At 32.7% G+C, this 25,866-nt stretch overlaps 1 protein-coding gene across 1 annotated transcript in view; it reads left to right on the top strand.

The window, feature by feature from the left end:
* Positions 1 to 2,295: 2,295 nt before the first annotated feature.
* Positions 2,296 to 25,866, top strand: part of LOC134699819 (protein tfg-1-like) — a 48,148-nt gene continuing 24,577 nt past the window's right edge. Inside the window, exons 1-4 of the mRNA XM_063561232.1 lie at positions 2,296 to 2,313; positions 4,399 to 4,494; positions 11,915 to 12,013; positions 17,754 to 17,849. Of these exons, the coding sequence (XP_063417302.1) occupies positions 2,296 to 2,313; positions 4,399 to 4,494; positions 11,915 to 12,013; positions 17,754 to 17,849 (309 nt within the window). The remainder of the gene's footprint in view (positions 2,314 to 4,398; positions 4,495 to 11,914; positions 12,014 to 17,753; positions 17,850 to 25,866) is intronic.

Raw genomic sequence — 25,866 nt, 5'->3', positions numbered from 1 at the left:
CCCTTTCCCTTTTTCCACATCCCCCTTTCCCTTTTTCCAAAACTGATCTCAATTCAAATTTCTAATGGAGTTTGCAACAATAATTACATCATAGAATATTAAAATGTAACAAAAGGTGCTTGTTATCACTGAATGGTAAAGATTGTTTTAATTTATCAGTTGGTAGTAAAAGTGAATATACATTGTATATTGTATAAAACAATGATTTAAGTTGATTCAACTACTATTCTGGACAAAGAAAGATTGAAAATTTCTTGCTATTGCACAATATTGTGCAATTAGATATTTCTTGCTATTGCGCAATACTGTGCAATTGAAAATATTTGCTATTGCACAATACTGTGCAATTGAAGATTTCTTGCTATTGCGCAATACTGTGCAATTGAAGATTTCTTGCTATTGCTGAATACTGTGCAATTGAAAATTTCTTGCTATTGCACAATACTTAATATAGTAATTTTGGATCCTGATTTGAACCAACTTGAAAACTGGGCCCATAATCAAAAATCTAAGTACATGTTTTGATTCAACATATAAAAAAAGCCCAAGAATTCAATTTTTGTTAAAATCAAACTTAGTTTAATTTTGGACCCTTTGGACTTTAATGTAGACCTATTTGAAAACGGTTCTAAAAATTAAGAATCTACATACACAGTTAGATTTGGCATATCAAAGAACCCCAATTATTCAATTTTTGATGAAATCAAACAAAGTTTAATTTTGGACCCTTTGGGTCTTATTCCTAAACTGTTAGGACCAAAACATCCCCAAAACAAACCCAACCTTCCTTTAGTGGTCATAAACCTTGTGAAGAATAATGCTTACTTGGGCCCCTTTTTGGCCCCTAATTCCTGCATTGTTCTGACCTCAACTCCCAAAATATATCCCAACCTTCCTTTTGTGGTCATAAACCTTGTGTTTAAATTTCATTGATTTCTATTTACTTGTACTAAAATTATTGTGCGAAAACCAAGAATAATGCTTATTTGGGCCTAATTCCTAAACTGTTTGAACTGAAACTCCCAAAATCAATCCCAACCTTCCTTTTGTGGTCATAAACCTGATGTCGAAATTTCATAGATTTCTATTAACTTAAACTAAAGTTATAGTGCGAAAACCGAGAAAATGCTTTTGTGGGCCCTTTTTGGCCCCTAATTCCTAAAATGTTGGGACCAAAGCTCCAAAAATCAATCCCAACCTTCCTTTTGTGGTCATAAACCTTGTGTTAAAATTTCATAGATTTCTATTCACTTTAAATAAAGTTAGAGTGCGAAAACTAAAAGTATTCGGATGACGACGACGGCGACGCCAACGTCATACCAATATACGACCAAAAAATTTTTCAATTTTTGCGGTCGTTAAAAATAACTGATTTATATCTAGAGATCCATTATGATTTCATACTTTATACTTTACATGTTTATTAACCACCACCAGAGGGCGTGTCATGACGTGTCACAACTTCCTAGGTCAAAGGTCAATGTAAAAAAACTTTGGTTTCAGTTGACAACCCTGTGTCTTGTGGGAAAGATCGTGTCCGCTCTATATCTTGAGAACCGTTATGATTTCAAAGTTTATACTTGACATCCATTTTAACCAACACTAGAGGGTGTGTCATGATGTATGTACAACTTCCTAGGTCAAAGGTCAAGGTCAAAAACTTTGGTTTCAGTTGACAACCCCGTGTCCTGTGGTGAAAATCGTGTCCGCTCCATATCTAAATAACCGTTATGATTTTATACTAAATACTTAACATGTTCATTAACCAACACCAGAGGGTGTGTCATGATGTATGTACAACTTCCTAGGTCAAAGGTCAAGGTCAAAAACTTTGGTTTCAGTTGACAACCCCGTGTCCTGTGGTGAAAATCGTGTCCGCTCCATATCTAAATAACCGTTATGATTTTATACTAAATACTTAACATGTTCATTAACCAACACCAGAGGGTGTGTCATGATGTATGTACAACTTCCTAGGTCAAAGGTCAAGGTCAAAAACTTTGGTTTCAGTTGACAACCCCGTGTCCTGTGGTGATGATCGTGTCTGCTCCATATCTAGATAACCGTTATGATTTCAAATATTATACTTGACATCCATTTTAACCAACACCAGAAGGTGTGTCATGATGTATGTACAACTTCCTAGGTCAAAAGTCTGTCATTTATAGGGGTGCATGAATTAATCAGAAGAAATAGCAATTTAACATGACGTCATCAGAAACCTTTTATTTTTCAGAGTGATGTAACACAGGCAAGAATTGAAGTGAATGAAACAGCAACACTGCTAAAAGTAGCATGGCATATTTATCACAGGTATTATTTAGACAGACAGATTAAAAAGTGTTTTGCCTTGTAAATCAACAACATTATTCTCAATCAATATTTTAAAATTGTGTTTAAACGTTTTACTCTTGAAACCCCCACAAACTAGCTATATATAGGATCACCCTTTTTTGAGAGGATTAATATTCAACAGCATAGTGAATTGCTCAAAGGCAAAAACAATATTTTAAGTCTCATTAGACCTCATTCATTCTGTGTCAGAAACCTTAGTCTGCTGTTTCAACTATTTAATCACAATCCAAATTAAGAGCTGAATCCAGCTTGAATGTTGTGTCCATACTTGCCCCAACCGTTCAGGGTTCAACCTCTACGGTCGTATAAAGCTGCGCCCTGTGGAGCATCTGGTTATTTTTTCTTTCATCAGCTTGAAATTATAACACCCTAAACTGTTGGGTTTATTCAACAACTATCATAAACTAATCAACTAGTAACGACCAAAAGAAGATTGTTATTTGGATATGGTTGATTGAACTTGATGATTGGGAATTTGCAGTAAGCTGTTGGTCATGTGCCGAGTGGCACACACTGATTAAAAAGTCGTTTTACTTCAAATTAACTATCTATTGATACCAAACTTTATATATACTCATATCCTCTTATAATCATGTTCTTTGTGGTCTTAAAACATCATTTTAGTGTCCTTAGTGCAAAAACTTTCCTCTTAGTGCAATAAGAAGTCCTTTGCAGTATTTCTACACACCGGTACTGTTATTACTTTAGGGTGAAGGCACATAGATCTAATGTTGTTCCAATCAAGAACAATGAATTGTACTGTTATATTTTGTTTCAATAATTCCTTCAAAAGGAAAGTTCAAAATGTTTGTTTTATTTCCATTTTATAGCGTGTGCATTCCCGACACAATTCCTTTCTTCCTCACAAATGTTTAATTTCTTTATAGATTTATCAATCCATAAAAAAAACTATCAATTTATTTTTGCCCGTTTACAAAAAAATTTTAAAAATGAATATGTCTTTATATTTTATTAAAAAAAAGTTTTCTTGTCGCTTCTTGATGCTCCCTGTCGCTTCTTGACGCTTCTTGTCTCTAATTAGTGAGACCCTAATTAACAGATTAAACGTATGTATTATATTATATTATATAGATAACTAGTTTCATTTTATCTTGTGTGCTAAATTTAGCTCAAATATGTAAATCTTTAAAACAAAATAATGAATGCTCACAAGCCATCACTCATTATCTCCTCCCGTTACACAGATGAAAAGGGAGAGGTCTAAAGACCTTCAAAATTTAATTATTGTGATTAAGAAGGCAGAAATTTAAAATATGAATCTTTTGTCTGATCTTCCATTGATTACCGTGATTCAGAATTATGCTGTCTGAAAAATAGGAAATTGAGGTATCCATGAAAGTGCTTTAACATCTTGATTTGGAATGGCAAGCCTTGAAATTGGTTTATTTTAAAATTCTCACATAAGAAAATATTCCACTTTACAATCAAGATCATGTGAAAAAATAGTAAAATCTGAGGTTTCGTCTCAATCATTGAGTAGGATTAAACAAATCAAGAATGAATCACAATAAAATTAAGAATGGAAATGGGAAATATTTTAGAGACAACAACCCTAACAAAGAGCAGATAACAGCCAAAGGCCACCTATGGGTCTCCAATGCAGAGAGAAAATCCAGCACCCGAATGTTTTTCTATCTTATATTTATGCCCCATTTATGGGCATTATGTTTTCTAGTCTGTACGTTCGTTCGTTCGACTGTCCCACTTCAGGTTAAAGTTTTTGGTTGAGGTAGTTTTTGATGAAGTTGAAGTCCAATCAACTTGAAACTTAGTATTATTACATGTTCCTTATGATAAGATCTTTCTAATTTTAATGCCAAATTAGAGTTTTCACCTCATTTTCTGACACGGTCCACTGAACATAAAAAATGATAATGCGGATGGGGCATCCGTGTACTAGGGACATTCTTGTTTTCTATTGGTTCATTTATAGGGGTGCATGCTCATCTCTTTTCTCAATCATTCTAATCAGCAATTTCTTTTACACATGTTACATAGATAAATGTCATAAATATTTTACAGGATATAGTATTTGGAGACTTCGGTAATCTGGAACAGGAAGATGAAGTCTACCAAATATTATATGGTTCTCGACAGACAGAAGGTGGTAGAGTAGAGGTAAGCAAACATGTTACTTCTGTTTATAAACATCTACATTGTTAAAAAAAATATTTCTTAATTAAAATTATCACAACTACATCGTGTGACAAGTGCAGTGAACGTATGGATATACATTGTATGTCAGAAATACTCAGAATAGGTGACACATACAAATTTCTAAGACAAAATTAACCATAATAGATATTGTTTGATATGAACTAATTTGAGTTTGAGCGAAATGACATAATTTAAATTGGGATATTTCCCTTGGCCTCCATTTAGACGATGTAAATTAAATGGTAGTTTTCCTTATTTGAAACAAGTTGTTCAAATAAGTCTGATAAGAGATTCTTACTAGATTGTAGTGTTGAATTAAGCAAGGCTAAAATCATTGAAATTAATCAAAAAACTACTTTTTTCTTAAGTGTAGCAGTCATTATACTGTACAACAAGTGTTCATATAGACCTACAACATCGTCAACATGGCTATACAAGGGATAAAAGTTTTGCTCAAATTGGTTTGATCCAAAACTTTCTATCGGAAGGACTGTTTTTAATACTCAGCAAATAACAGCATCGATTAACAAATAGGTTGGAAGTGTTCAATAACGCCCATTATGGGACCAGTGTTTTCCTTTTTTCACTGAGGTAAGGTGGGTGTTTTAAAAAAAATCACTTGCAACGTGGTGGTTCATTCACTGTGGGTGCACATGGGGGTAACAAAAATAAAGATTAGTATAATATTCACATTTAATGGAGTTGAACAAATAAAATAGAAGTAGTCATATTAATTGTAAAATATTCTTTGATTCGATTTTTTTTCAACAATTTATCTCTTTTCTCTCTTCTTTCATTTACAATTTATGCATCGGCATGGATTTAACAACAACAGGACTCCCTCCTCCTGCGGAAGCAAGGCCTTTCGATCCAGGTTTCTGTCCTGTTTCTTGCTTTTGTGTCGTATTTTTGGCACACAGAACAGTAGTATCCTTCCTCTGTGACTATAAGCCATTTGAAGTCTTGCTCGTATTTGTCTTCAATTGCGTGTCTTTCCGTTGTTTGGTTGATTTTTGTTCAATTTCCACAACTTCAACATTACTATTAATTTTATTTAACTTATTTGGTCTGGTATTTTCTTTATCATCATCGTCATCTGCCTTTCTTTTTACCTGATTGATTAATGAAAACATTGAAATTTGACGATTGGACGACATATTTGTCATTGAAAAAAATCAGCGAGGCTCGATAAGTATTCTAATTTAAACAGAACAGAACCGACCACCTTCTAAAATCGAAAGGTGGTCGGCACACCTGGCTTAAATGTCGAATGGAAAACACTGGGGACGTATACTATTATACTGTTGTCCATAATATCTGTCTGTTGTCTTCTTGTGATGTTGGTCAATAACTCAAAAAGGCCCAAATAAGCATTTTTCTTGGTTTTCGCACTTTAGTATAAGTAAATAGATATCTATGAAATTTTAACACAAGGTTTATAACCACAAAAGGAAGGTTGGGATTGATTTGGGGAGGTTTGGTCCTAACAGTTTAGGGATTAGGGGCCAAAAAAAAGGTCCCAAATAAGCATTTTTCTTGTTTTTTGCACTCTAACTTTAGTATAAGTAAATAGAAATCTATGAAATTTTAATATAAGGTTTATGACCACAAAAGGAAGGTAGGGGTTGATTTTGGGAGTTTTGGTCCCAACATTTTAGGAATTGGGTGCCAAAAAAAGGTCCCAAAAAAGTATTTTTCTTGGGTTTTGCACAATAACTTTAGTATAAGTAAATAGAAATGTATGAAATTTTAACACAAGGTTTATGACCACAAAAGAAAGGTTGGGATTGATTTTGGGAGTTTTGGTCATAACAGTTTAGGAATAAGGGGCCAAAAGGATCCAAAATTAAACTTTGTTTGATTTCATCAAAAAATGAATTATTGGGGTTCTTTATATATGCCGAATCTAACCGTGTATTTAGATTCTTAATAGTTGGTCCTGTTTTCAAATTGGTCTACATTAAGGTCCAAAGGGTCCAAAATTAAACTTAGTTTGATTTTAACAAAAATTGAAATTTAGGGGTTCTTTGATATGCTGAATATAACCATGTATTTAGATTTTTAATATTTGGGGCCTAGTTATCAAATTGGTCCACGTTGAGGTCTAAAGGATCTAAAATTGAACATTATTTGATTTCATCACAAATTGAATTCTTGGGGTTCTATGATATGCTGAATCTAACCATGTATTTAAATTTTGGATATTGGACCATAAAAGGTAAATGTCCAATTTAAAATTTTTAAGTTTTTAAGTTTAAGTTCTTAGACCACATTCATTCTGTGTCAGAAACCTATGTTGTGTCAACTATTTAATCACAATCCAAATTCAGAGCTGTATCAAGCTTAAATGTTGTTTCCATATTTGCCCCAACTGTTCTGGGTTCGACCTCTGCGGTCGTATAAAGCTGCGCCCTGTGGAGCATCTGGTTGGTTATTATCTTGAATACTATTATAGATAGAGATAAACTGTAAACAGCAATAATGTCCAGCAAAGTAAGATCTACAAATAAGTCAACATGACCAAAATTGTCAGAGAACCCCTTAAGGAGTTATTGTCCTTTATAGTTAATATTGAACAACTTTTCGTCATTTTTGTAACTTGTACAAAAATCTTCTTTTCTAAAGCTATGGGCAAAATTTAACCAACTTTGGCCACAATCATTACTAGGGTATCTATTTAAAAAAAAATGTTTAATGACCCCGCCTACCAGCCAAGATGGCCGACATCAGTAAATACAGTAACAGGTGAGCGACACAGGCTCTTAAGAGCCTCTAGTTGGTTATTATCTTGAATTTTATTATAGATAGAGAAGGTTGTTATTGATTTTGGGAGTTTTGGTCACAACATTTTAGGAATTAGGGGCCAAAAAGGGCCTAAATAAGCATTTTCTTGGTTTTCACACTATAACTTTAGTTTAAGTTAATAGAAATCTATGAAATTTTGACACAAGGTTTATGACCACAAAAGAACGGTTGGGATTGATTTTGGGAGTTTTGGTTTCAACAGGTTAGGAATTAGGGGCCAAAAAAGGGCCCAAATAAGCATTATTCTTGGTTTTCGCACAATAACTTTAGTTTAAGTAAATAGAAATCAATGAAATTAAACACAATGTTAATGACTACAAAAGGAAGGTTGGTATTGATTTTGGGAGTTTAGGTCCCAACAGTTTAGGAATTAGGGGCCAAAAAGGGACCCAAATAAGCATTTTTCTTGGTTTTCGCACCATAACGTTAGTGTTAGTAAATAGAAATATATGAAATTTAAACACAAGGTTTATGACCATAAAAGGAAGGTTGGTATTGATTTTGGGAGTTTTGGTCCCAAAATAATAAGGGGTCCAAAGGGTCCAAAATTAAACTTTGTTTGATTTCATCAAAATTGAATAATTGGGGTTCTTTGATATGCCGAATCTTACTGTCATGACTGTGTATGTAAATTCTTAACTTTAGGTCCCGTTTTCAAATTGGTCTAAATTAAGGTCCAAAGGGTCCAAAATTAAACTTAGTTTGATTTTAACAAAAATTGAAATTTAGGGGTTCTTTGATATGCTGAATATAACCATGTATTTAGATTTTTAATATTTGGGGCCTAGTTATCAAATTGGTCCACGTTGAGGTCTAAAGGATCCAAAATTAAACTTAGTCTGATTTTAACAAAATTTTATTATGGGCCCAGTTTTCAAGTTGGTCCAAATCAGGATCTAAAATTATTATATTAAGTATTGTGCAATAGCAAGTCTTTTCAATTGCACAGTATTGCGCAATGGCAAGAAATATCTAATTGCACAATATTGTGAAATAGCTAATTTTTTTTTAATTAGAGTTATCTTTCTTTGTCCAGAATAGTAAGCAAGAAATATCTAATTGAAAAATATTGTGCAATAGCAAGATTTTTTTTTAATTGGAGTTATCTTTCTTTGTCCAGAATCAACTTAAATCTTTGTTATATACAATATACAATGTATATTTACTTTTTACTACAAACTGATAAATTAAAATAATCTTTACCATTCAGTGATAACAAGCAGTTTTTTTTTCATCTTAATATTTTATGATGTACTTAAATGAGTAGTTATTGTTGCAAACTCCATTAGAAATTTTAATTGAGATTAGTTTTGGAATAAGGGAAAGGGGGATGTGATTAAAAAAATTGGGTTCAATTTTTCTCATTTGAAATTTCATAAATAAAAAAGAAAATTTCTTCAAACATTTTTTTGAGAGGATTAATATTCAACAGCATAGTGAATTGCTCTAAGAGAAAACAAAAATTTTAAGTTCATTAGAACACATTCATTCTGTGTCAGAAACCTATGCTGTGTCAACTATTTAATCACAATCCAAATTTAGAGCTGAATCCAGCTTGAATGTTGTGTCCATACTTGCCCCAACCGTTCAGGGTTCAACCTCTGCGGTCGTATAAAGCTACGCCCTGCGGAGCCTCTGGTTGTATCTTGTACACAAATCTTCTTTTCTAAAACTATGGGAAAAATTTAACCAAACTTGGCCACAATCATTATCTTGAATTTTATTATAGATAGAGATAAACTGTAAACAGCAATAATGTTCAGCAAAGTTAGATTTACAAATAAGTCAAAATGACCGAAACGGTCATTTGACCCCAAAGGAGTTATTGTCCTTTATAGTAAATTTTTAACAATTTTCATAAAATTTGTAAATTTTTACTAACATTTTCCACTGAAACTTCTGGGCCAAGTTCATTATAGATAGAGATAATTGTAAGGAGCAAGAATGTTTAGTAAAGTCAGATGTAAAAACACATCACCATCACCAAAACACAATTTTGTCATGAATCCATCTGCTTTTTTTGTTTAATATTCACATAGACCAAGGTGAGCGACATATGCTCTTTAGAGCCTCTAGTTTATGGTTCCATCAACAATATATGTAAAGTTTATGCAGTGATACTTTTATTAAATTATTTATCTTACAGATGTTCAAAATAGATTCAAAATGACGAACATTCAAGCAGTCGCTACGTGTCAGCGTGTACACTCTTGTATAAATAGTACATTGTATGCAGTATCTTAATTTTGTTGTTGAAAAAAACGCAAGTGAAGTTGTTTTACGATAACAGTCATATTTATGTTGAATTTCTTTCGATGGACAATGTTAAGATTTGTGTTAGCGTTGTTTTTCATAAATTCGTGGTATCAAAACAAAACACAACCGTGTGATATACATAGACCACCGGGTGATTGTGTAATAAACAACATTGACCAAACTGGCCTCTTCCATTTTGACATGACCCATTTCTTTCGTTTCATACACAGAAATACAAGTATTGAGGTGCTCAAAGTGGCTAGTTTTGCAATCTTCGTGTCAATATCTTTCTTTTCAATTTATCGAGATATTAAACAAATTTGAGGCAAGGTTCACTCATTCGTCATTTTGACATGCAGTTTTACTTATATTTATTTAATATAGAACGGTTGTAGAAAATATTACACCTCACAATAGAAAATAGTATTATGTAAACTCATCATAGATACCAGGATTAAATTTTATATATACGCCAGACGCGCATTTCGTCTACAAAAGACTCATCAGTGACGCTCTAATCCAAAAAAGTTTAAAAAAGCCAAATAAAGTATGAGTACACATTCTTCGATATCATAAAAATAGCAAAAAAATAAACAGAAATCAACTTTTTCTCTGTCTATTAAAGTTCCGTCACCATTCCAGATATTAGATACCATCGAGTCCAAACATTTTTTGCCGGTGTGGTTTAGACACAGTGGTATTGTGGAATAGCAAGAAATCTCAATTGCACAGTATTGCGCAATAGCATTTAATATCCAATTCAGAAATTGCACAGTATTGCACGATAGCACAATATTGTGCAATAGCTATAAATCTTCAATAGCACAGTATTGGGCAATAGCAAGAAATCATCAATTACACAGTATTATGCAATATCAAGAAATCTTCTTTTGTACAGTATTGCGCAATAGCACATTATTGCACAATATCACAGTATTGTGCAATAGCAAGAAATCTTCAATTGAATTAAAATACAGATTATTTTACCCAATTTTGAATTTTTAAATCTTTCACCACATTTATTTTCTGTCTGAAACCTATATTACGTAAAAAATTTGATCACAATCTAAAATCAGACAGTATCAAGCTTGAGTATTGTGTCCAAACTTGCACCAACTATTCAAGGTTCGACCTTTGTGGTCTAAAATATCAGGCTGTGCTCTACGAAGCATTTTATTAAAGCATTATTTTTATACAACCACAAAAAAAAAAATTGTGGTCCGTATATTGGTATCAATAAGCATTTTTATACGCCCGTCAAAATTTTGATGTTACGTATTATGGTATACAAATGTCCACCGTCCTTCCGTCTGTCTGTCTGTCTGACCTGTGTCCACATGTCGCACTGTAACTTGAGAACAACTTATCCAGATTTCATGAAACTTAAGATAGTTGTTTCTTATGATGGTCAAACGATCTGTATACTTTTTTTTTAGTGAAAATAAGATTTAAACTTTTTAAGTTATGGGACTTTATAACTAAATATGCTAAAACAGGGGTGGTTTTTTTCACATGTCTCTCAGTATCTCAAAAGCTATTTATGAGTATTGCTTAAAACTTTACACACTTCTTGGTTATATTAATCGAAAGATTTGTATCCTTTTTGGTGATGATTCAAAATTTTATTTTAGACTTATTGAGTTTTTTTTGTAAAAAAAGGGGGTCGGGGTTCAAATGTAGCACTGTATCTCAAAAAACGTTAATGATTATAGCTTAAAACTTTACACACTTTTTAGACATATTAACCTTAAGTTCTGTATACTTTTTGGTGATGATTACAATTTTTATTTTAGAGTTATTGAGTTTTTTTGTAAAAAAAAGGGGGGTTTTCACAATCTATTTATGATTATTGCAGAAAACTTCACAAACAAGACAACAGGCATATCATGCACTCATGGCGCAGCTGTTTATTCTTGGTTTTCGCACTATAACTTTAGAATAAGTAAATAGAAATCTATGAAATTTAATCACAAGGTTTATGACCAGAAGAGGAAGGTTGGGATTGATTTTGTTAGTTTTGGTCGCAAAAGTTTATGAATTAGGGGCCAAAAAAGAGCTTGAAACTTAGTATTATTACATGTTCCTTATGATAAGATCTGTCTAATTTTAATGCCAAATTAGAGTTTTCACCCCATTTTCTGACATGGTCTACTGAACATAAAAAATGATAATGCGGATGGGGCATCCGTGTACTAGGGACACATTCTTGTTTTCTATTGGTTCATTTATAGGGGTGCATGCCCATCTCTTTTCTCAATCATGTTAATCAACAATTTCTTTTACACATGTTACATAGATAAATGTCATAAATATTTTACAGGATATATCATTTGGAGACTTCGGTAGTCTGGAACAGGAAGATGAAGTCTACCACCAAATATTACATGGTTCTCGACAGACAGAAGGTGGTAGAGTAGAGGTAAGCAAACATGTTACTTCTGTTTATAAACATGTACATTGTTAAAAAAAATATTTCTTAATCAAAATTATCACAACTACATCGTCTGACAAGTGCAGTGAACCTACACATGTATGTATATACATTGTATGTCAGAAATACTCAGTATAGGTGACACATAAAAATTTCTAAGACAAAATTAACCATAATAGATATTGTTTGATATGAACTAATTTGAGTTTGACCGAAATGACATAATTTAAATTGGGATATTTCCCTTGGCCTCCATTTAGACGATGTAATTAAATGGTAGTTTTCCTTATTTGAAACAAATTGTTCAAATAAGTCTGATAAGAGATTCTTACTAGATTGTAGTGTTGAATTAATCAAGGCTAAAAACATTGAAATTAATCAGAAAACATTTTTTTTCTTAAGTGTAGCAGTCATTATACTGTACAACAAGTGTTCATATAGACCTACAACATCGTCAACATGGCTATAAAAGGGATACAAGTTTTGCTCAAATTGTTTTGATCCCAAACTATCTATTGGAAGGACTGTTTTTAATACTCAGCAAATAACGGCATCGATTAACAAATAGGTTGGAAGTGTTCAATGTAAAAAAAAAAACTGCTTAGCAATGAAATGTTTACGCCCATTATGGGACCAGTGTTTTCCTTTTTCCACTAAGGTAAGGTGGGTGTTTAAAAAAAAAAATCACTTGCAACGTGGTGGTTCATTTACTGTGGGTGCACATGTGGGTCACAAAAATAAAGATTAGTATAATATTCACATTTAATGGAGTTGAACAAACATAAATAGAAGTAGTCATATCAATTGTCAAATATTCTTTGATTGGATTTTTTTCTACAATTTATTTCTTCTCTCTCTTCTTTCATTTACAATTTTATGCATCAGCATGGATTTAACAACAACAGAACTCCCTCCTCCTGCGAAAGCAAGGCCTTTCGATCCAAGTTTCTGTCCTGTTTCTTGCTTTTGTGTCGTATTTTTGGCACACAGAACAGTAGTATCCTTCCCCTGTGACTATAAGCCATTTGAAGTCTTGCTCATATTTGTCTTCACTTGCGTGTCTTTCCGTTGTTTGGTAGATTTTTGTTCAATTTCCACAACTTCACCATTACTATCAATTTTATTTAACTTATTTGGTCTGGTATTTTCTTTATCATCATCGTCATCTGCCTTTCTTTTTCCCTGATTGATTAATGAAAACATTGAAATTTGACGATTGGACGACATCTGTGTCAATGAAAAAAAAGTCAGCGAGGCGCGATTAGTATTCAAATTTTAACAGAACAGAACCGATCCCCTTCTAAAATCGAAAGGTGGTCGGCACACCTGGCTTAAATGTCGAATGGAAAACACTGGGGACGTATAATATCATACTGTTGTCCATAATATCTGTCTGTTGTCTACCTGTGATGTTGGTCAATAACTCAAAAATGCCCAAATAAGCATTTTTCTTGGTTTTCGCACTATAACTGTAGTATAAGTAAATAGATATCTATGAAATTTTAACATAAGGTTTATAACTACAAAAGGAAGGTTGGGATCGATTTGGGGAGGTTTGGTCTTAACAGTTTAGGAATTAGGGGCCAAAAAAAGGTCCCAAATAAACATTTTTCTTGTTTTTTGCACTCTAATTTTAGTATAAGTAAATAGAAATCTATGAAATTTTAACATAAGGTTTATGACCACAAAAGGAAGGTTGAGGTTGATTTTGGGAGTTTTGGTCCCAACATTTTAGGTATTAGGGGCCAAAAAAAGGTCCCAAATAAGCATTTTTCTTGGTTTTTGCACAATAACTTTAGTATAAGTAAATAGAAATCTATGAAATTTTAACACAAGGTTTATGACCACAAAAGAAAGGTTGGGATTGATTTTGGGAGTTTTGGTCATAACAGTTTAGGAATTAGGGACCAAAAGGGTCCAAAATTAAACTTTGTTTTATTTCACCAAAAAATGAATTATTGGGGTTTTTTGATATGCCGAATCTAACCGTGTATTTAGATTCTTAATATTTGGTCCTGTTTTCAAATTGGTCTACATTAAGGTCCAAAGGGTCCAAATTTAAACTTAGTTTGATTTTAACAAAAATTGAAATTTAGGGGTTCTTTGATATGCTGAATCTAACCATGTATTTAGATTTTTAATATTTGGGCCTAGTTATCAAATTGGTCCACGTTGAGGTCTAAAGGGTCTAAAATTGAACATTATTTGATTTTATCAAAAATTAAATTCTTGGGGTTCTATGATATGCTGAATCTAACCATGTATTTAAATTTTGGATATTGGACCATAAAAGGTAAATGTCCAATTTAAAATTTTTAAGTTTTTAAGTTTAAGTTCTTAGACCACATTCATTCTGTGACAGAAACCTATGCTGTGTCAACTATTTAATCACAATCCAAATTCAGAGCTGCATCAAGCTTAAATGTTGTGTCCATACTTGCCCCAACTGTTCTGGGTTCGACCTCTGCGGTCGTATAAAGCTGCGTCCTGTGGAGCATCTGGTTGGTTATTATCTTGAATACTATTATAGATAGAGATAAACTGTTAACAGCAATAATGTTCAGCAAAGTAAGATCTACAAATTAGTCAACATGACCAAAATTGTCAGAGAACCCCTTAAGGAGTTATTGTCCTTTATAGTTAATATTGAACAACTTTTCGTCATTTTTGTAACTTGTACAAAAATCTTCTTTTCTAAAACTATGGGCAAAATTTAACTAAACTTGGCCACAATCATTACTAGGGTATCTATTTAAAAAAATTGTCTAATGACCCCGCCTACCAACCAAAATGGCCGACATCAGTAAATACAGTAACAGGTGAGCGACACAGGCTCTTAAGAGCCTCTAGTTGGTTATTATCTTGAATTTTATTATAGATAGAGATAAACTGTAAACAGCAATAATGTTCAGCGAAGTTAGATTTACAAATAAGTCAACATGACCGAAACGGTCATTTGACCCCAAAGGAGTTATTGTCCTTTATAGTAAATTTTTAACAATTTTCATAAAATTTGTAAATTTTTACTAACATTTTCCACTGAAACTTCTGGGCCAAGTTCATTATAGATAGAGATAATTGTAAGGAGCAAGAATGTTTAGTAAAGTCAGATGTAAAAACACATCACCATCACCAAAACACAATTTTGTCATGAATCCATCTGCTTCTTTTGTTTAATATTCACATAGACCAAGGTGAGCGACATAGGCTCTTTAGAGCCTCTAGTTTATGGTTCCATCAACAATATATGTAAAGTTTATGCAGTGATACTTTTATTAAATTATTTATCTTACAGATGTTCAAAATAGATTCAAAATGACGAACATTCAAGCAGTCGCTACGTGTCAGCGTGTACACTCTTGTATAAATAGTACATTGTATGCAGTATCTTAATTTTGTTGTTGAAAAAAACGCAAGTGAAGTTGTTTTACGATAACAGTCATATTTATGTTGAATTTCTTTCGATGGACAATGTTAAGATTTGTGTTAGCGTTGTTTTTCATAAATTCGTGGTTTTAAAACAAAACAAAACCGTGTGATATACATAAACCACCGGGTGATTGTGTAGTAAACAACATTGACCAAACCTGCCTCCTCCATTTTGACATGACCCATTTCTTTCGTTTCATACACAAAAATACAAGTATTGAGGTGCTCAAAGTGGCTAGTTTTGCAATCTTCGTGTCAATATCTTTCTTTTCAATTTATCGAGATATTAAACAAATTTGAGGCAAGGTTCACTCATTCGTCATTTTGACATGCAGTTTTACTTATATTTATTTAATATAGAACGGTTGTAGAAAATATTACACCTCACAATAGAAAATAGTATTATGTAAACTCATCATAGATACCAGGATTAAATTTTATATATACGCCAGACGCGCATTTCGTCTACAAAAGACTCATCAGTGACGCTCTAATCCAAAAAAGTTTAAAAAAGCCAAATAAAGTATGAGTACACATTCTTCGATATCATAAAAATAGCAAAAAAATAAACAGAAATCAACTTTTTCTCTGTCTATTAAAGTTCCGTCACCATTCCAGATATTAGATACCATCGAGTCCAAACATTTTTTGCCGGTGTGGTTTAGACACAGTGGTATTGTGGAATAGCAAGAAATCTCAATTGCACAGTATCGCGCAATAGCATTTAATATCCAATTCAGAAATTGCACAGTATTGCACGATAGCACAATATTGTGCAATAGCTATAAATCTTCAATAGCACAGTATTGGGCAATAGCAAGAAATCATCAATTACACAGTATTATGCAATATCAAGAAATCTTCTTTTGTACAGTATTGCGCAATAGCACATTATTGCACAATATCACAGTATTGTGCAATAGCAAGAAATCTTCAATTGAATTAAAATACAGATTATTTTACCCAATTTTGAATTTTTAAATCTTTCACCACATTTATTTTCTGTCTGAAACCTATATTATGTAAAAAATTTGATCACAATCCAAAATCAGACAGTATCAAGCTTGAGTATTGTGTCCAAACTTGCACCAACTATTCAAGGTTCGACCTTTGTGGTCTAAAATATCAGGCTGTGCTCTACGAAGCATTTTATTAAAGCATTATTTTTATACAACCACAAAAAAAAAATTGTGGTCCGTATATTGGTATCAATAAGCATTTTTATACGCCCGTCAAAATTTTGATGTTACGTATTATGGTATACAAATGTCTACCGTCCTTCCGTCTGTCTGTCTGTCTGTCTGTCCTGTGTCCACATGTCGCACTGTAACTTGAGAACAACTTATCCAGATTTCATGAAACTTAAGATAGTTGTTTCGTATGATGGTCAAACGATCTGTATACTTTTTTTTTAGTGAAAATAAGATTTAAACTTTTTAAGTTATGGGACTTTATAACTAAATATGCTAAAACAGGGGTGGTTTTTTTCACATGTCTCTCAGTATCTCAAAAGCTATTTATGAGTATTGCTTAAAACTTTACACACTTCTTGGTTATATTAATCGAAAGATTTGTATCCTTTTTGGTGATGATTCAAAATTTTATTTTAGACTTATTGAGTTTTTTTTGTAAAAAAAGGGGGTCGGGGTTCACATGTAGCACTGTATCTGAAAAAACGTTAATGATTATAGCTTAAAACTTTACACACTTTTTAGACATATTAACCTTAAGTTCTGTATACTTTTTGGTGATGATTACAATTTTTATTTTAGAGTTATTGAGTTTTTTTGTAAAAAAAAGGGGGGTTTTCACAATCTATTTATGATTATTGCAGAAAACTTCACACACAAGACAACAGGCATATCATGCACTCATGGCGCAGCTGTTTATTCTTGGTTTTCGCACTATAACTTTAGAATAAGTAAATAGAAATCTATGAAATTTAATCACAAGGTTTATGACCAGAAGAGGAAGGTTGGGATTGATTTTGTTAGTTTTGGTCGCAAAAGTTTATGAATTAGGGGCCAAAAAAGAGCTTGAAACTTAGTATTATTACATGTTCCTTATGATAAGATCTGTCTAATTTTAATGCCAAATTAGAGTTTTCACCCCATTTTCTGACATGGTCTACTGAACATAAAAAATGATAATGCGGATGGGGCATCCGTGTACTAGGGACACATTCTTGTTTTCTATTGGTTCATTTATAGGGGTGCATGCCCATCTCTTTTCTCAATCATGTTAATCAACAATTTCTTTTACACATGTTACATAGATAAATGTCATAAATATTTTACAGGAGATATCATTTGGAGACTTCGGTAGTCTGGAACAGGAAGATGAAGTCTACCAAATATTACATGGTTCTCGACAGACAGAAGGTGGTAGAGTAGAGGTAAGCAAACATGTTACTTCTGTTTATAAACATGTACATTGTTAAAAAAAATATTTCTTAATCAAAATTATCACAACTACATCGTGTGACAAGTGCAGTGAACCTACACATGTATGTATATACATTGTATGTCAGAAATACTCAGTATAGGTGACACATAAAAATTTCTAAGACAAAATTAACCATAATAGATATTGTTTGATATGAACTAATTTGAGTTTGACCGAAATGACATAATTTAAATTGGGATATTTCCCTTGGCCTCCATTTAGACGATGTAATTAAATGGTAGTTTTCCTTATTTGAAACACCTTGTTCAAATAAGTCTGATAAGAGATTCTTACTAGATTGTAGTGTTGAATTAATCAAGGCTAAAAACATTGAAATTAATCAGAAAACATTTTTTTTCTTAAGTGTAGCAGTCATTATACTGTACAACAAGTGTTCATATAGACCTACAACATCGTCAACATGGCTATAAAAGGGATACAAGTTTTGCTCAAATTGTTTTGATCCCAAACTATCTATTGGAAGGACTGTTTTTAATACTCAGCAAATAACGGCATCGATTAACAAATAGGTTGGAAGTGTTCAATGTAAAAAAAAAAAACTGCTTAGCAATGAAATGTTTACGCCCATTATGGGACCAGTGTTTTCCTTTTTCCACTAAGGTAAGGTGGGTGTTTAAAAAAAAATCACTTGCAACGTGGTGGTTCATTTACTGTGGGTGCACATGTGGGTCACAAAAATAAAGATTAGTATAATATTCACATTTAATGGAGTTGAACAAACATAAATAGAAGTAGTCATATCAATTGTCAAATATTCTTTGATTGGATTTTTTTCTACAATTTATTTCTTCTCTCTCTTCTTTCATTTACAATTTTATGCATCAGCATGGATTTAACAACAACAGAACTCCCTCCTCCTGCGAAAGCAAGGCCTTTCGATCCAAGTTTCTGTCCTGTTTCTTGCTTTTGTGTCGTATTTTTGGCACACAGAACAGTAGTATCCTTCCCCTGTGACTATAAGCCATTTGAAGTCTTGCTCATATTTGTCTTCACTTGCGTGTCTTTCCGTTGTTTGGTAGATTTTTGTTCAATTTCCACAACTTCACCATTACTATCAATTTTATTTAACTTATTTGGTCTGGTATTTTCTTTATCATCATCGTCATCTGCCTTTCTTTTTCCCTGATTGATTAATGAAAACATTGAAATTTGACGATTGGACGACATCTGTGTCAATGAAAAAAAAGTCAGCGAGGCGCGATTAGTATTCAAATTTTAATAGAACAGAACCGATCCCCTTCTAAAATCGAAAGGTGGTCGGCACACCTGGCTTAAATGTCGAATGGAAAACACTGGGGACGTATAATATTATACTGTTGTCCATAATATCTGTCTGTTGTCTACCTGTGATGTTGGTCAATAACTCAAAAATGCCCAAATAAGCATTTTTCTTGGTTTTCGCACTATAACTGTAGTATAAGTAAATAGATATCTATGAAATTTTAACATAAGGTTTATAACTACAAAAGGAAGGTTGGGATCGATTTGGGGAGGTTTGGTATTAACAGTTTAGGAATTAGGGGCCAAAAAAAGGTCCCAAATAAACATTTTTCTTGTTTTTTGCACTCTAACTTTAGTATAAGTAAATAGAAATCTATGAAATTTTAACATAAGGTTTATGACCACAAAAGGAAGGTTGAGGTTGATTTTGGGAGTTTTGGTCCCAACATTTTAGGTATTAGGGGCCAAAAAAAGGTCCCAAATAAGCATTTTTCTTGGTTTTTGCACAATAACTTTAGTATAAGTAAATAGAAATCTATGAAATTTTAACACAAGGTTTATGACCACAAAAGAAAGGTTGGGATTGATTTTGGGAGTTTTGGTCATAACAGTTTAGGAATTAGGGACCAAAAGGGTCCAAAATTAAACTTTGTTTGATTTCACCAAAAAATGAATTATTGGGGTTTTTTGATATGCCGAATCTAACCGTGTATTTAGATTCTTAATATTTGGTCCTGTTTTCAAATTGGTCTACATTAAGGTCCAAAGGGTCCAAATTTAAACTTAGTTTGATTTTAACAAAAATTGAAATTTAGGGGTTCTTTGATATGCTGAATCTAACCATGTATTTAGATTTTTAATGTTTGGGCCTAGTTATCAAATTGGTCCACGTTGAGGTCTAAAGGGTCTAAAATTGAACATTATTTGATTTTATCAAAAATTAAATTCTTGGGGTTCTATGATATGCTGAATCTAACCATGTATTTAAATTTTGGATATTGGACCATAAAAGGTAAATGTCCAATTTAAAATTTTTAAGTTTTTAAGTTTAAGTTCTTAGACCACATTCATTCTGTGACAGAAACCTATGCTGTGTCAACTATTTAATCACAATCCAAATTCAGAGCTGTATCAAGCTTAAATGTTGTGTCCATACTTGCCCCAACTGTTCTGGGTTCGACCTCTGCGGTCGTATAAAGCTGCGTCCTGTGGAGCATCTGGTTGGTTATTATCTTGAATACTATTATAGATAGAGATAAACTGTTAACAGCAATAATGTTCAGCAAAGTAAGATCTACAAATAAGTCAACATGACCAAAATTGTCAGAGAACCCCTTAAGGAGTTATTGTCCTTTATAGTTAATATTGAACAACTTTTCGTCATTTTTGTAACTTGTACAAAAATCTTCTTTTCTAAAACTATGGGCAAAATTTAACTAAACTTGGCCACAATCATTACTAGGGTATCTATTTAAAAAAATTGTCTAATGACCCCGCCTACCAACCAAAATGGCCGACATCAGTAAATACAGTAACAGGTGAGCGACACAGGCTCTTAAGAGCCTCTAGTTGGTTATTATCTTGAATTTTATTATAGATAGAGATAAACTGTAAACAGCAATAATGTTCAGCATAGTTAGATTTACAAATAAGTCAACATGACCGAAACGGTCATTTGACCCCTAAGGAGTTATTGTCCTTTATAGTAAATTTTTAACAATTTTCATAAAATTTGTAAATTTTTACTAACATTTTCCACTGAAACTTCTGGGCCAAGTTCATTATAGATAGAGATAATTGTAAGGAGCAAGAATGTTTAGTAAAGTCAGATGTAAAAACACATCACCATCACCAAAACACAATTTTGTCATGAATCCATCTGCTTCTTTTGTTTAATATTCACATAGACCAAGGTGAGCGACATAGGCTCTTTAGAGCCTCTAGTTTATGGTTCCATCAACAATATATGTAAAGTTTATGCAGTGATACTTTTATTAAATTATTTATCTTACAGATGTTCAAAATAGATTCAAAATGACGAACATTCAAGCAGTCGCTACGTGTCAGCGTGTACACTCTTGTATAAATAGTACATTGTATGCAGTATCTTAATTTTGTTGTTGAAAAAAACGCAAGTGAAGTTGTTTTACGATAACAGTCATATTTATGTTGAATTTCTTTCGATGGACAATGTTAAGATTTGTGTTAGCGTTGTTTTTCATAAATTCGTGGTTTTAAAACAAAACAAAACCGTGTGATATACATAAACCGCCGGGTGATTGTGTAGTAAACAACATTGACCAAACCTGCCTCTTCCATTTTGACATGACCCATTTCTTTCGTTTTATACACAAAAATACAAGTATTGAGGTGCTCAAAGTGGCTAGTTTTGCAATCTTCGTGTCAATATCTTTCTTTTCAATTTAACGAGATATTAAACAAATTTGAGGCAAGGTTCACTCATTCGTCATTTTGACATGCATTTTTACTTATATTTCCTTTAATATAGAACGGTTGTAGAAAATATTACACCTCACAATAGAAAATAGTAGTATATGAACTCATCTTAGATACCAGGACTAAATTTTATATATATACGCCAGACGCGCATTTCGTCTACAAAAGACTCATCAGTGACGCTCTAATCCAAAAAAGTTTAAAAAAGCCAAATAAAGTATGAGTACAAATTCTTCGATACCATAAAAATAGCAAATAAATAAACAGAAATCAACCTTTTCTCTGTCTTAATGTTCCGTCACCATTCCAGATATTAGATACCATCGAGTCCAAACATTTTTTACTGGTGTGGTTTAGACACAGTGGTATTGTGCAATAGCAAGAAATCTCAATTGCAGAGTATTGCGCAATAGCATTTAATATCCAATTCAGAAATTGCACAGTATTGCACGATAGCACAATATTGTGCAATAGCTATAAATCTTCAATAGCACAGTATTGGGCATTAGCAAGAAATCATCAATTACACAGTATTGTGCAATATCAAGAAATCTTCAATTGAAATAAAATACAGATTATTTTACCCAATTTTGAATTTTTAAATCTTTCACCACATTTATTTTGTGTCTGAAACCTATATTATGTCAAAAATTTGATCACAATCCAAATTCAGACAGTATCAAGCTTGAGTATTGTGTCCAAACTTGCACCAACTATTCAAGGTTCGACCTTTGTGGTCTAAAATATCAGGCTGTGCTCTGCGAAGCATTTTATTAAAGCATTATTTTTATACAACCACAAAAAAAAAAATTGACCGTATATTGGTATCAATAAGCATTTTTATACACCCGTCAAAATTTTGATGTTACGTATTATGGTAGTCAAATGTCCACCGTCCTTCCGTCTGTCTGTCTGTCTGTCCGGTGTCCACATGTCGCACTGTAACTTGAGAACAACTTATCCAGATTTCATGAAACTTAAGATAGTTGTTTCTTATGATGGTCAAACGATCTGTATACTTTTTTTAGTCAAAATAAGATTTAAACTTTTTAAGTTATGGGACTTTATAACTAAATATGCTAAAACAGGGGTGTTTTTTTTCACATGTCGCTCAGTATCTCAAAAACTGTTTATGAGTATTGCTTAAAACTTTTCACACTTCTTGGTTATATTAATCGGAAGATCTGTATCCTTTTTGGTGATGATTCAAAATTTTATTTTAGACTTATTGAGTTTTTTTGTAAAAAAAAGGGGGGGGGGGGTTTCACATGTAGCACTGTATCTCAAAAAACGTTAATAATTATAGCTTAAAACTTTACACACTTTTTAGACATATTCACCTTAAGATCTGTATACTTTTCGGTGATGATTACAATTTTTATTTTAGAGTTATTGAGTTTTTTGTAAAAAAAAGGGGGGGGGTTTTCACATGTTTTCAGAAACTATTTATGATTATTGCAGAAAGCTTCACACACAAGACAACAGGCATATCATGCACTCATGGCGCAGCTGTTAATTCTTGATTTTCGCACTATAACTTTAGTATAAGTAAATAGAAATCTATGAAATTTAATCACAAGGTTTATGACCAGAAGAGGAAGGTTGGGATTGATTTTGTTAGTTTTAGTCGCAAAAGTTTATGAATTAGGGGCCAAAAAAGGGCCCAAATAATCGTTTTTCTTGGTTCTTGCACAATAACTTTAGAAGAAGTAGATAGAAATCTATGAATTTCAAACACAAGGTTAATGACCACAAAGGAAGGTAGGGATTGATTTTGGGAGTTTTGGTCCCAACAGTTTAGGAATAAGGAGCCAAAAAGGGGCCCAAATAAGCATTTTGTTTTGTTTTCGCACAACAACTTTAGTATAAGTAAATAGAAATGACCATAAAAGGAAGGTTCGGATTTATTTTAGGAGTTTTGGTCCCAACAGTTTAGGAATTAGGCGTTCAAAGGGTCCAAAATTAAACTTTGTTTGATTTCATCAAATTTTGAATAATTGGGGTTCTTTGATATGCCAAATCTTACTGTGTATTTATGTTTTCAATTATTTGGTCACGTTTTCAAATTGGTCTACATTAAGGTCCAAAGGGTCCAAAATTAAACTTAGTTTGATTTTAAAAAAAATCGAATTCTTGGGGTTCTTTGATATGCTGATTCTAAACATGCACGTATTTAGATTTTTGATTATCGGGCCAGTTTGCAAGTTGGTCAAAAATTCAACATTTTGTTTGATTTCAACAAAAATTGAATCCTCGGGGTTCTTTGATATGCTGAATGTAAACATGCATGTATTTAGATTTTTGATTTTATATATGCTGTTACTGATGACAAAATGGAGGACAAGTTCAATAATGACGATTTTGACTTTTACCGTTCAGGAGTTGTGGTTCTTGAAAGATTGAAAAATGGTGTTTCCCGTCGTGTCCGTGCATTTTCTCATGAACAATTCAACCAAAGTTTTTGAAATTTTAATATGTTGTTACTGTCGACAAAATAGAGGTCAAGTTCAATAATGACGATTTTGACTTTTACTGTTCAGGAGTTATGGTTCTTGAAAGATCGTAAAATGGCGTTTCCTTTCACGTTGTTGCGTTTACTCATGAACCATTCAATCTAAGCTTTTCAAATTTTAATATGTTGATACTGATGACAAAACGGAAGTCAAATTTGATATTGACGATTTTCATTTCACCATTCATCAGTAATGGTTCTTGTGATATTGCCAGGACACAAATAAATGTTAATAAATCCGGTTTGCTGTCGTTGTGACAGCCTCTTGTTGATTATGGGCCCAGTTTTCAAGTTGGTCCAAATTTGGGACCAAAATTAAACTTTGTTTGATTTCAACAAAAATTGAATCCTTGAGGTTCTTTGATATGCTGAATCTAAACATGTATTTAGATTTTTGTCGAGCCAGCAACTTTTGTTGCAGAAAGCTGGACATAGGGATAGTGATCCGGTGGCGGCTACGGCTACAGCGGGGTCGTTAGCTAACTTCATAAAAGCTTTATATTTTAGAAGGATGAAGACCTGGATGCTTCATACTTTGTATATAGATGCTTCATGTTAAGAAGTTTCCTTCAGTCACATGTTTAATGTCCTCGACCTCATTTTTACGGTTCAGTGACCACTTGAAAAAAAAAATCAGATATTTTGTAATGTTGAATTCTCTCTTATTATCAGTAATATGATAACTTTATTTTGTATGTGCATAACTTGCAAGGTCCTCATGCCCGTCAGACAGTTTTCAATTGACCACGACCTCAGTTTATGGATTAGTGAACAAGGTCAAGTCCATATCTAATATACGATAAGCAATAGGTCTAGTATATTTGATGTATGGAAGGACTGTAAGGTGTACATGTCCAACTGGCAGGTGTCATCTGACCTTGACCTCATTTTCATGGTTCAGTGGTTATAGTTAAGTTTTTGTGCTTTGGTCTGTTTTTCTCATACTTTATGCAATAGGTCTACAATATTTGTTGTATGGCATGATTGTAAGGTGTACATGTCTAGCGGGCAGATGTCATCTGACCTTGACCTCATTTTCATGGTTCAGTGGTCGAAAGTTAAGTTTTTGAGTTTTGGTCTTTACTATATAATACTATATGCCATAGGTCAACTATATTTGCTGTATACAGGTATAGAAATATTTTATGATCTATATTTCAGTCGAGCAGGTTTTATTTGACCTTGACTTCATTTTCACGGTTCATTGCTCAGTGTTAAGTTTTTGTGTTTTGGTCTATATTTCTTAAACTATAAGCAATAGGTCAACTATATTTGTTGTATGGAAGCATTGTTAGCTGTACATTTCTGCTTGCATGATTCATCTGACCTTGACCTCATTTTCATAGTTCGTTTGTCTTTGTGTAGTTATCTTGGTTAATTGAAATAAAGCTTTATATTTAGGACTTAATGATGATCAACATAATATCAATGATTAGTAAAGAAGGCGAGACATTTCAGCGTGTGCACTCTTGTTGATAAGAGGCCCAGTTTTCAAGTTGATCCAAATCATTTTGCAAATTGTGGTCCAAAATTAAACTTTTTTTGATTTCATCAAAAATTGATTATATAGGGTTCTTTGATGTATGCTGAATCTAACCATGTATTTACCTTTTTGATATTTGAGCCGGGTTATCCAATTGGTCCACATTGAGGTCTAAAAGGTCAAAAATTGAACTTTATTTGATTTCATTAAAAATTGAATTCTTGGGGTTCTCTAATATGCTTTATTTGGCAAAACATTTAGGCATTTTTGGTC

The sequence above is a fragment of the Mytilus trossulus genome, unplaced genomic scaffold (genome assembly GCF_036588685.1).
Source record: "Mytilus trossulus isolate FHL-02 unplaced genomic scaffold, PNRI_Mtr1.1.1.hap1 h1tg000085l___fragment_1__unscaffolded, whole genome shotgun sequence".
NCBI classification, from domain to species: Eukaryota; Metazoa; Mollusca; class Bivalvia; order Mytilida; family Mytilidae; genus Mytilus; species Mytilus trossulus.
This window is presented reverse-complemented; position numbering and strand designations above follow the sequence as displayed.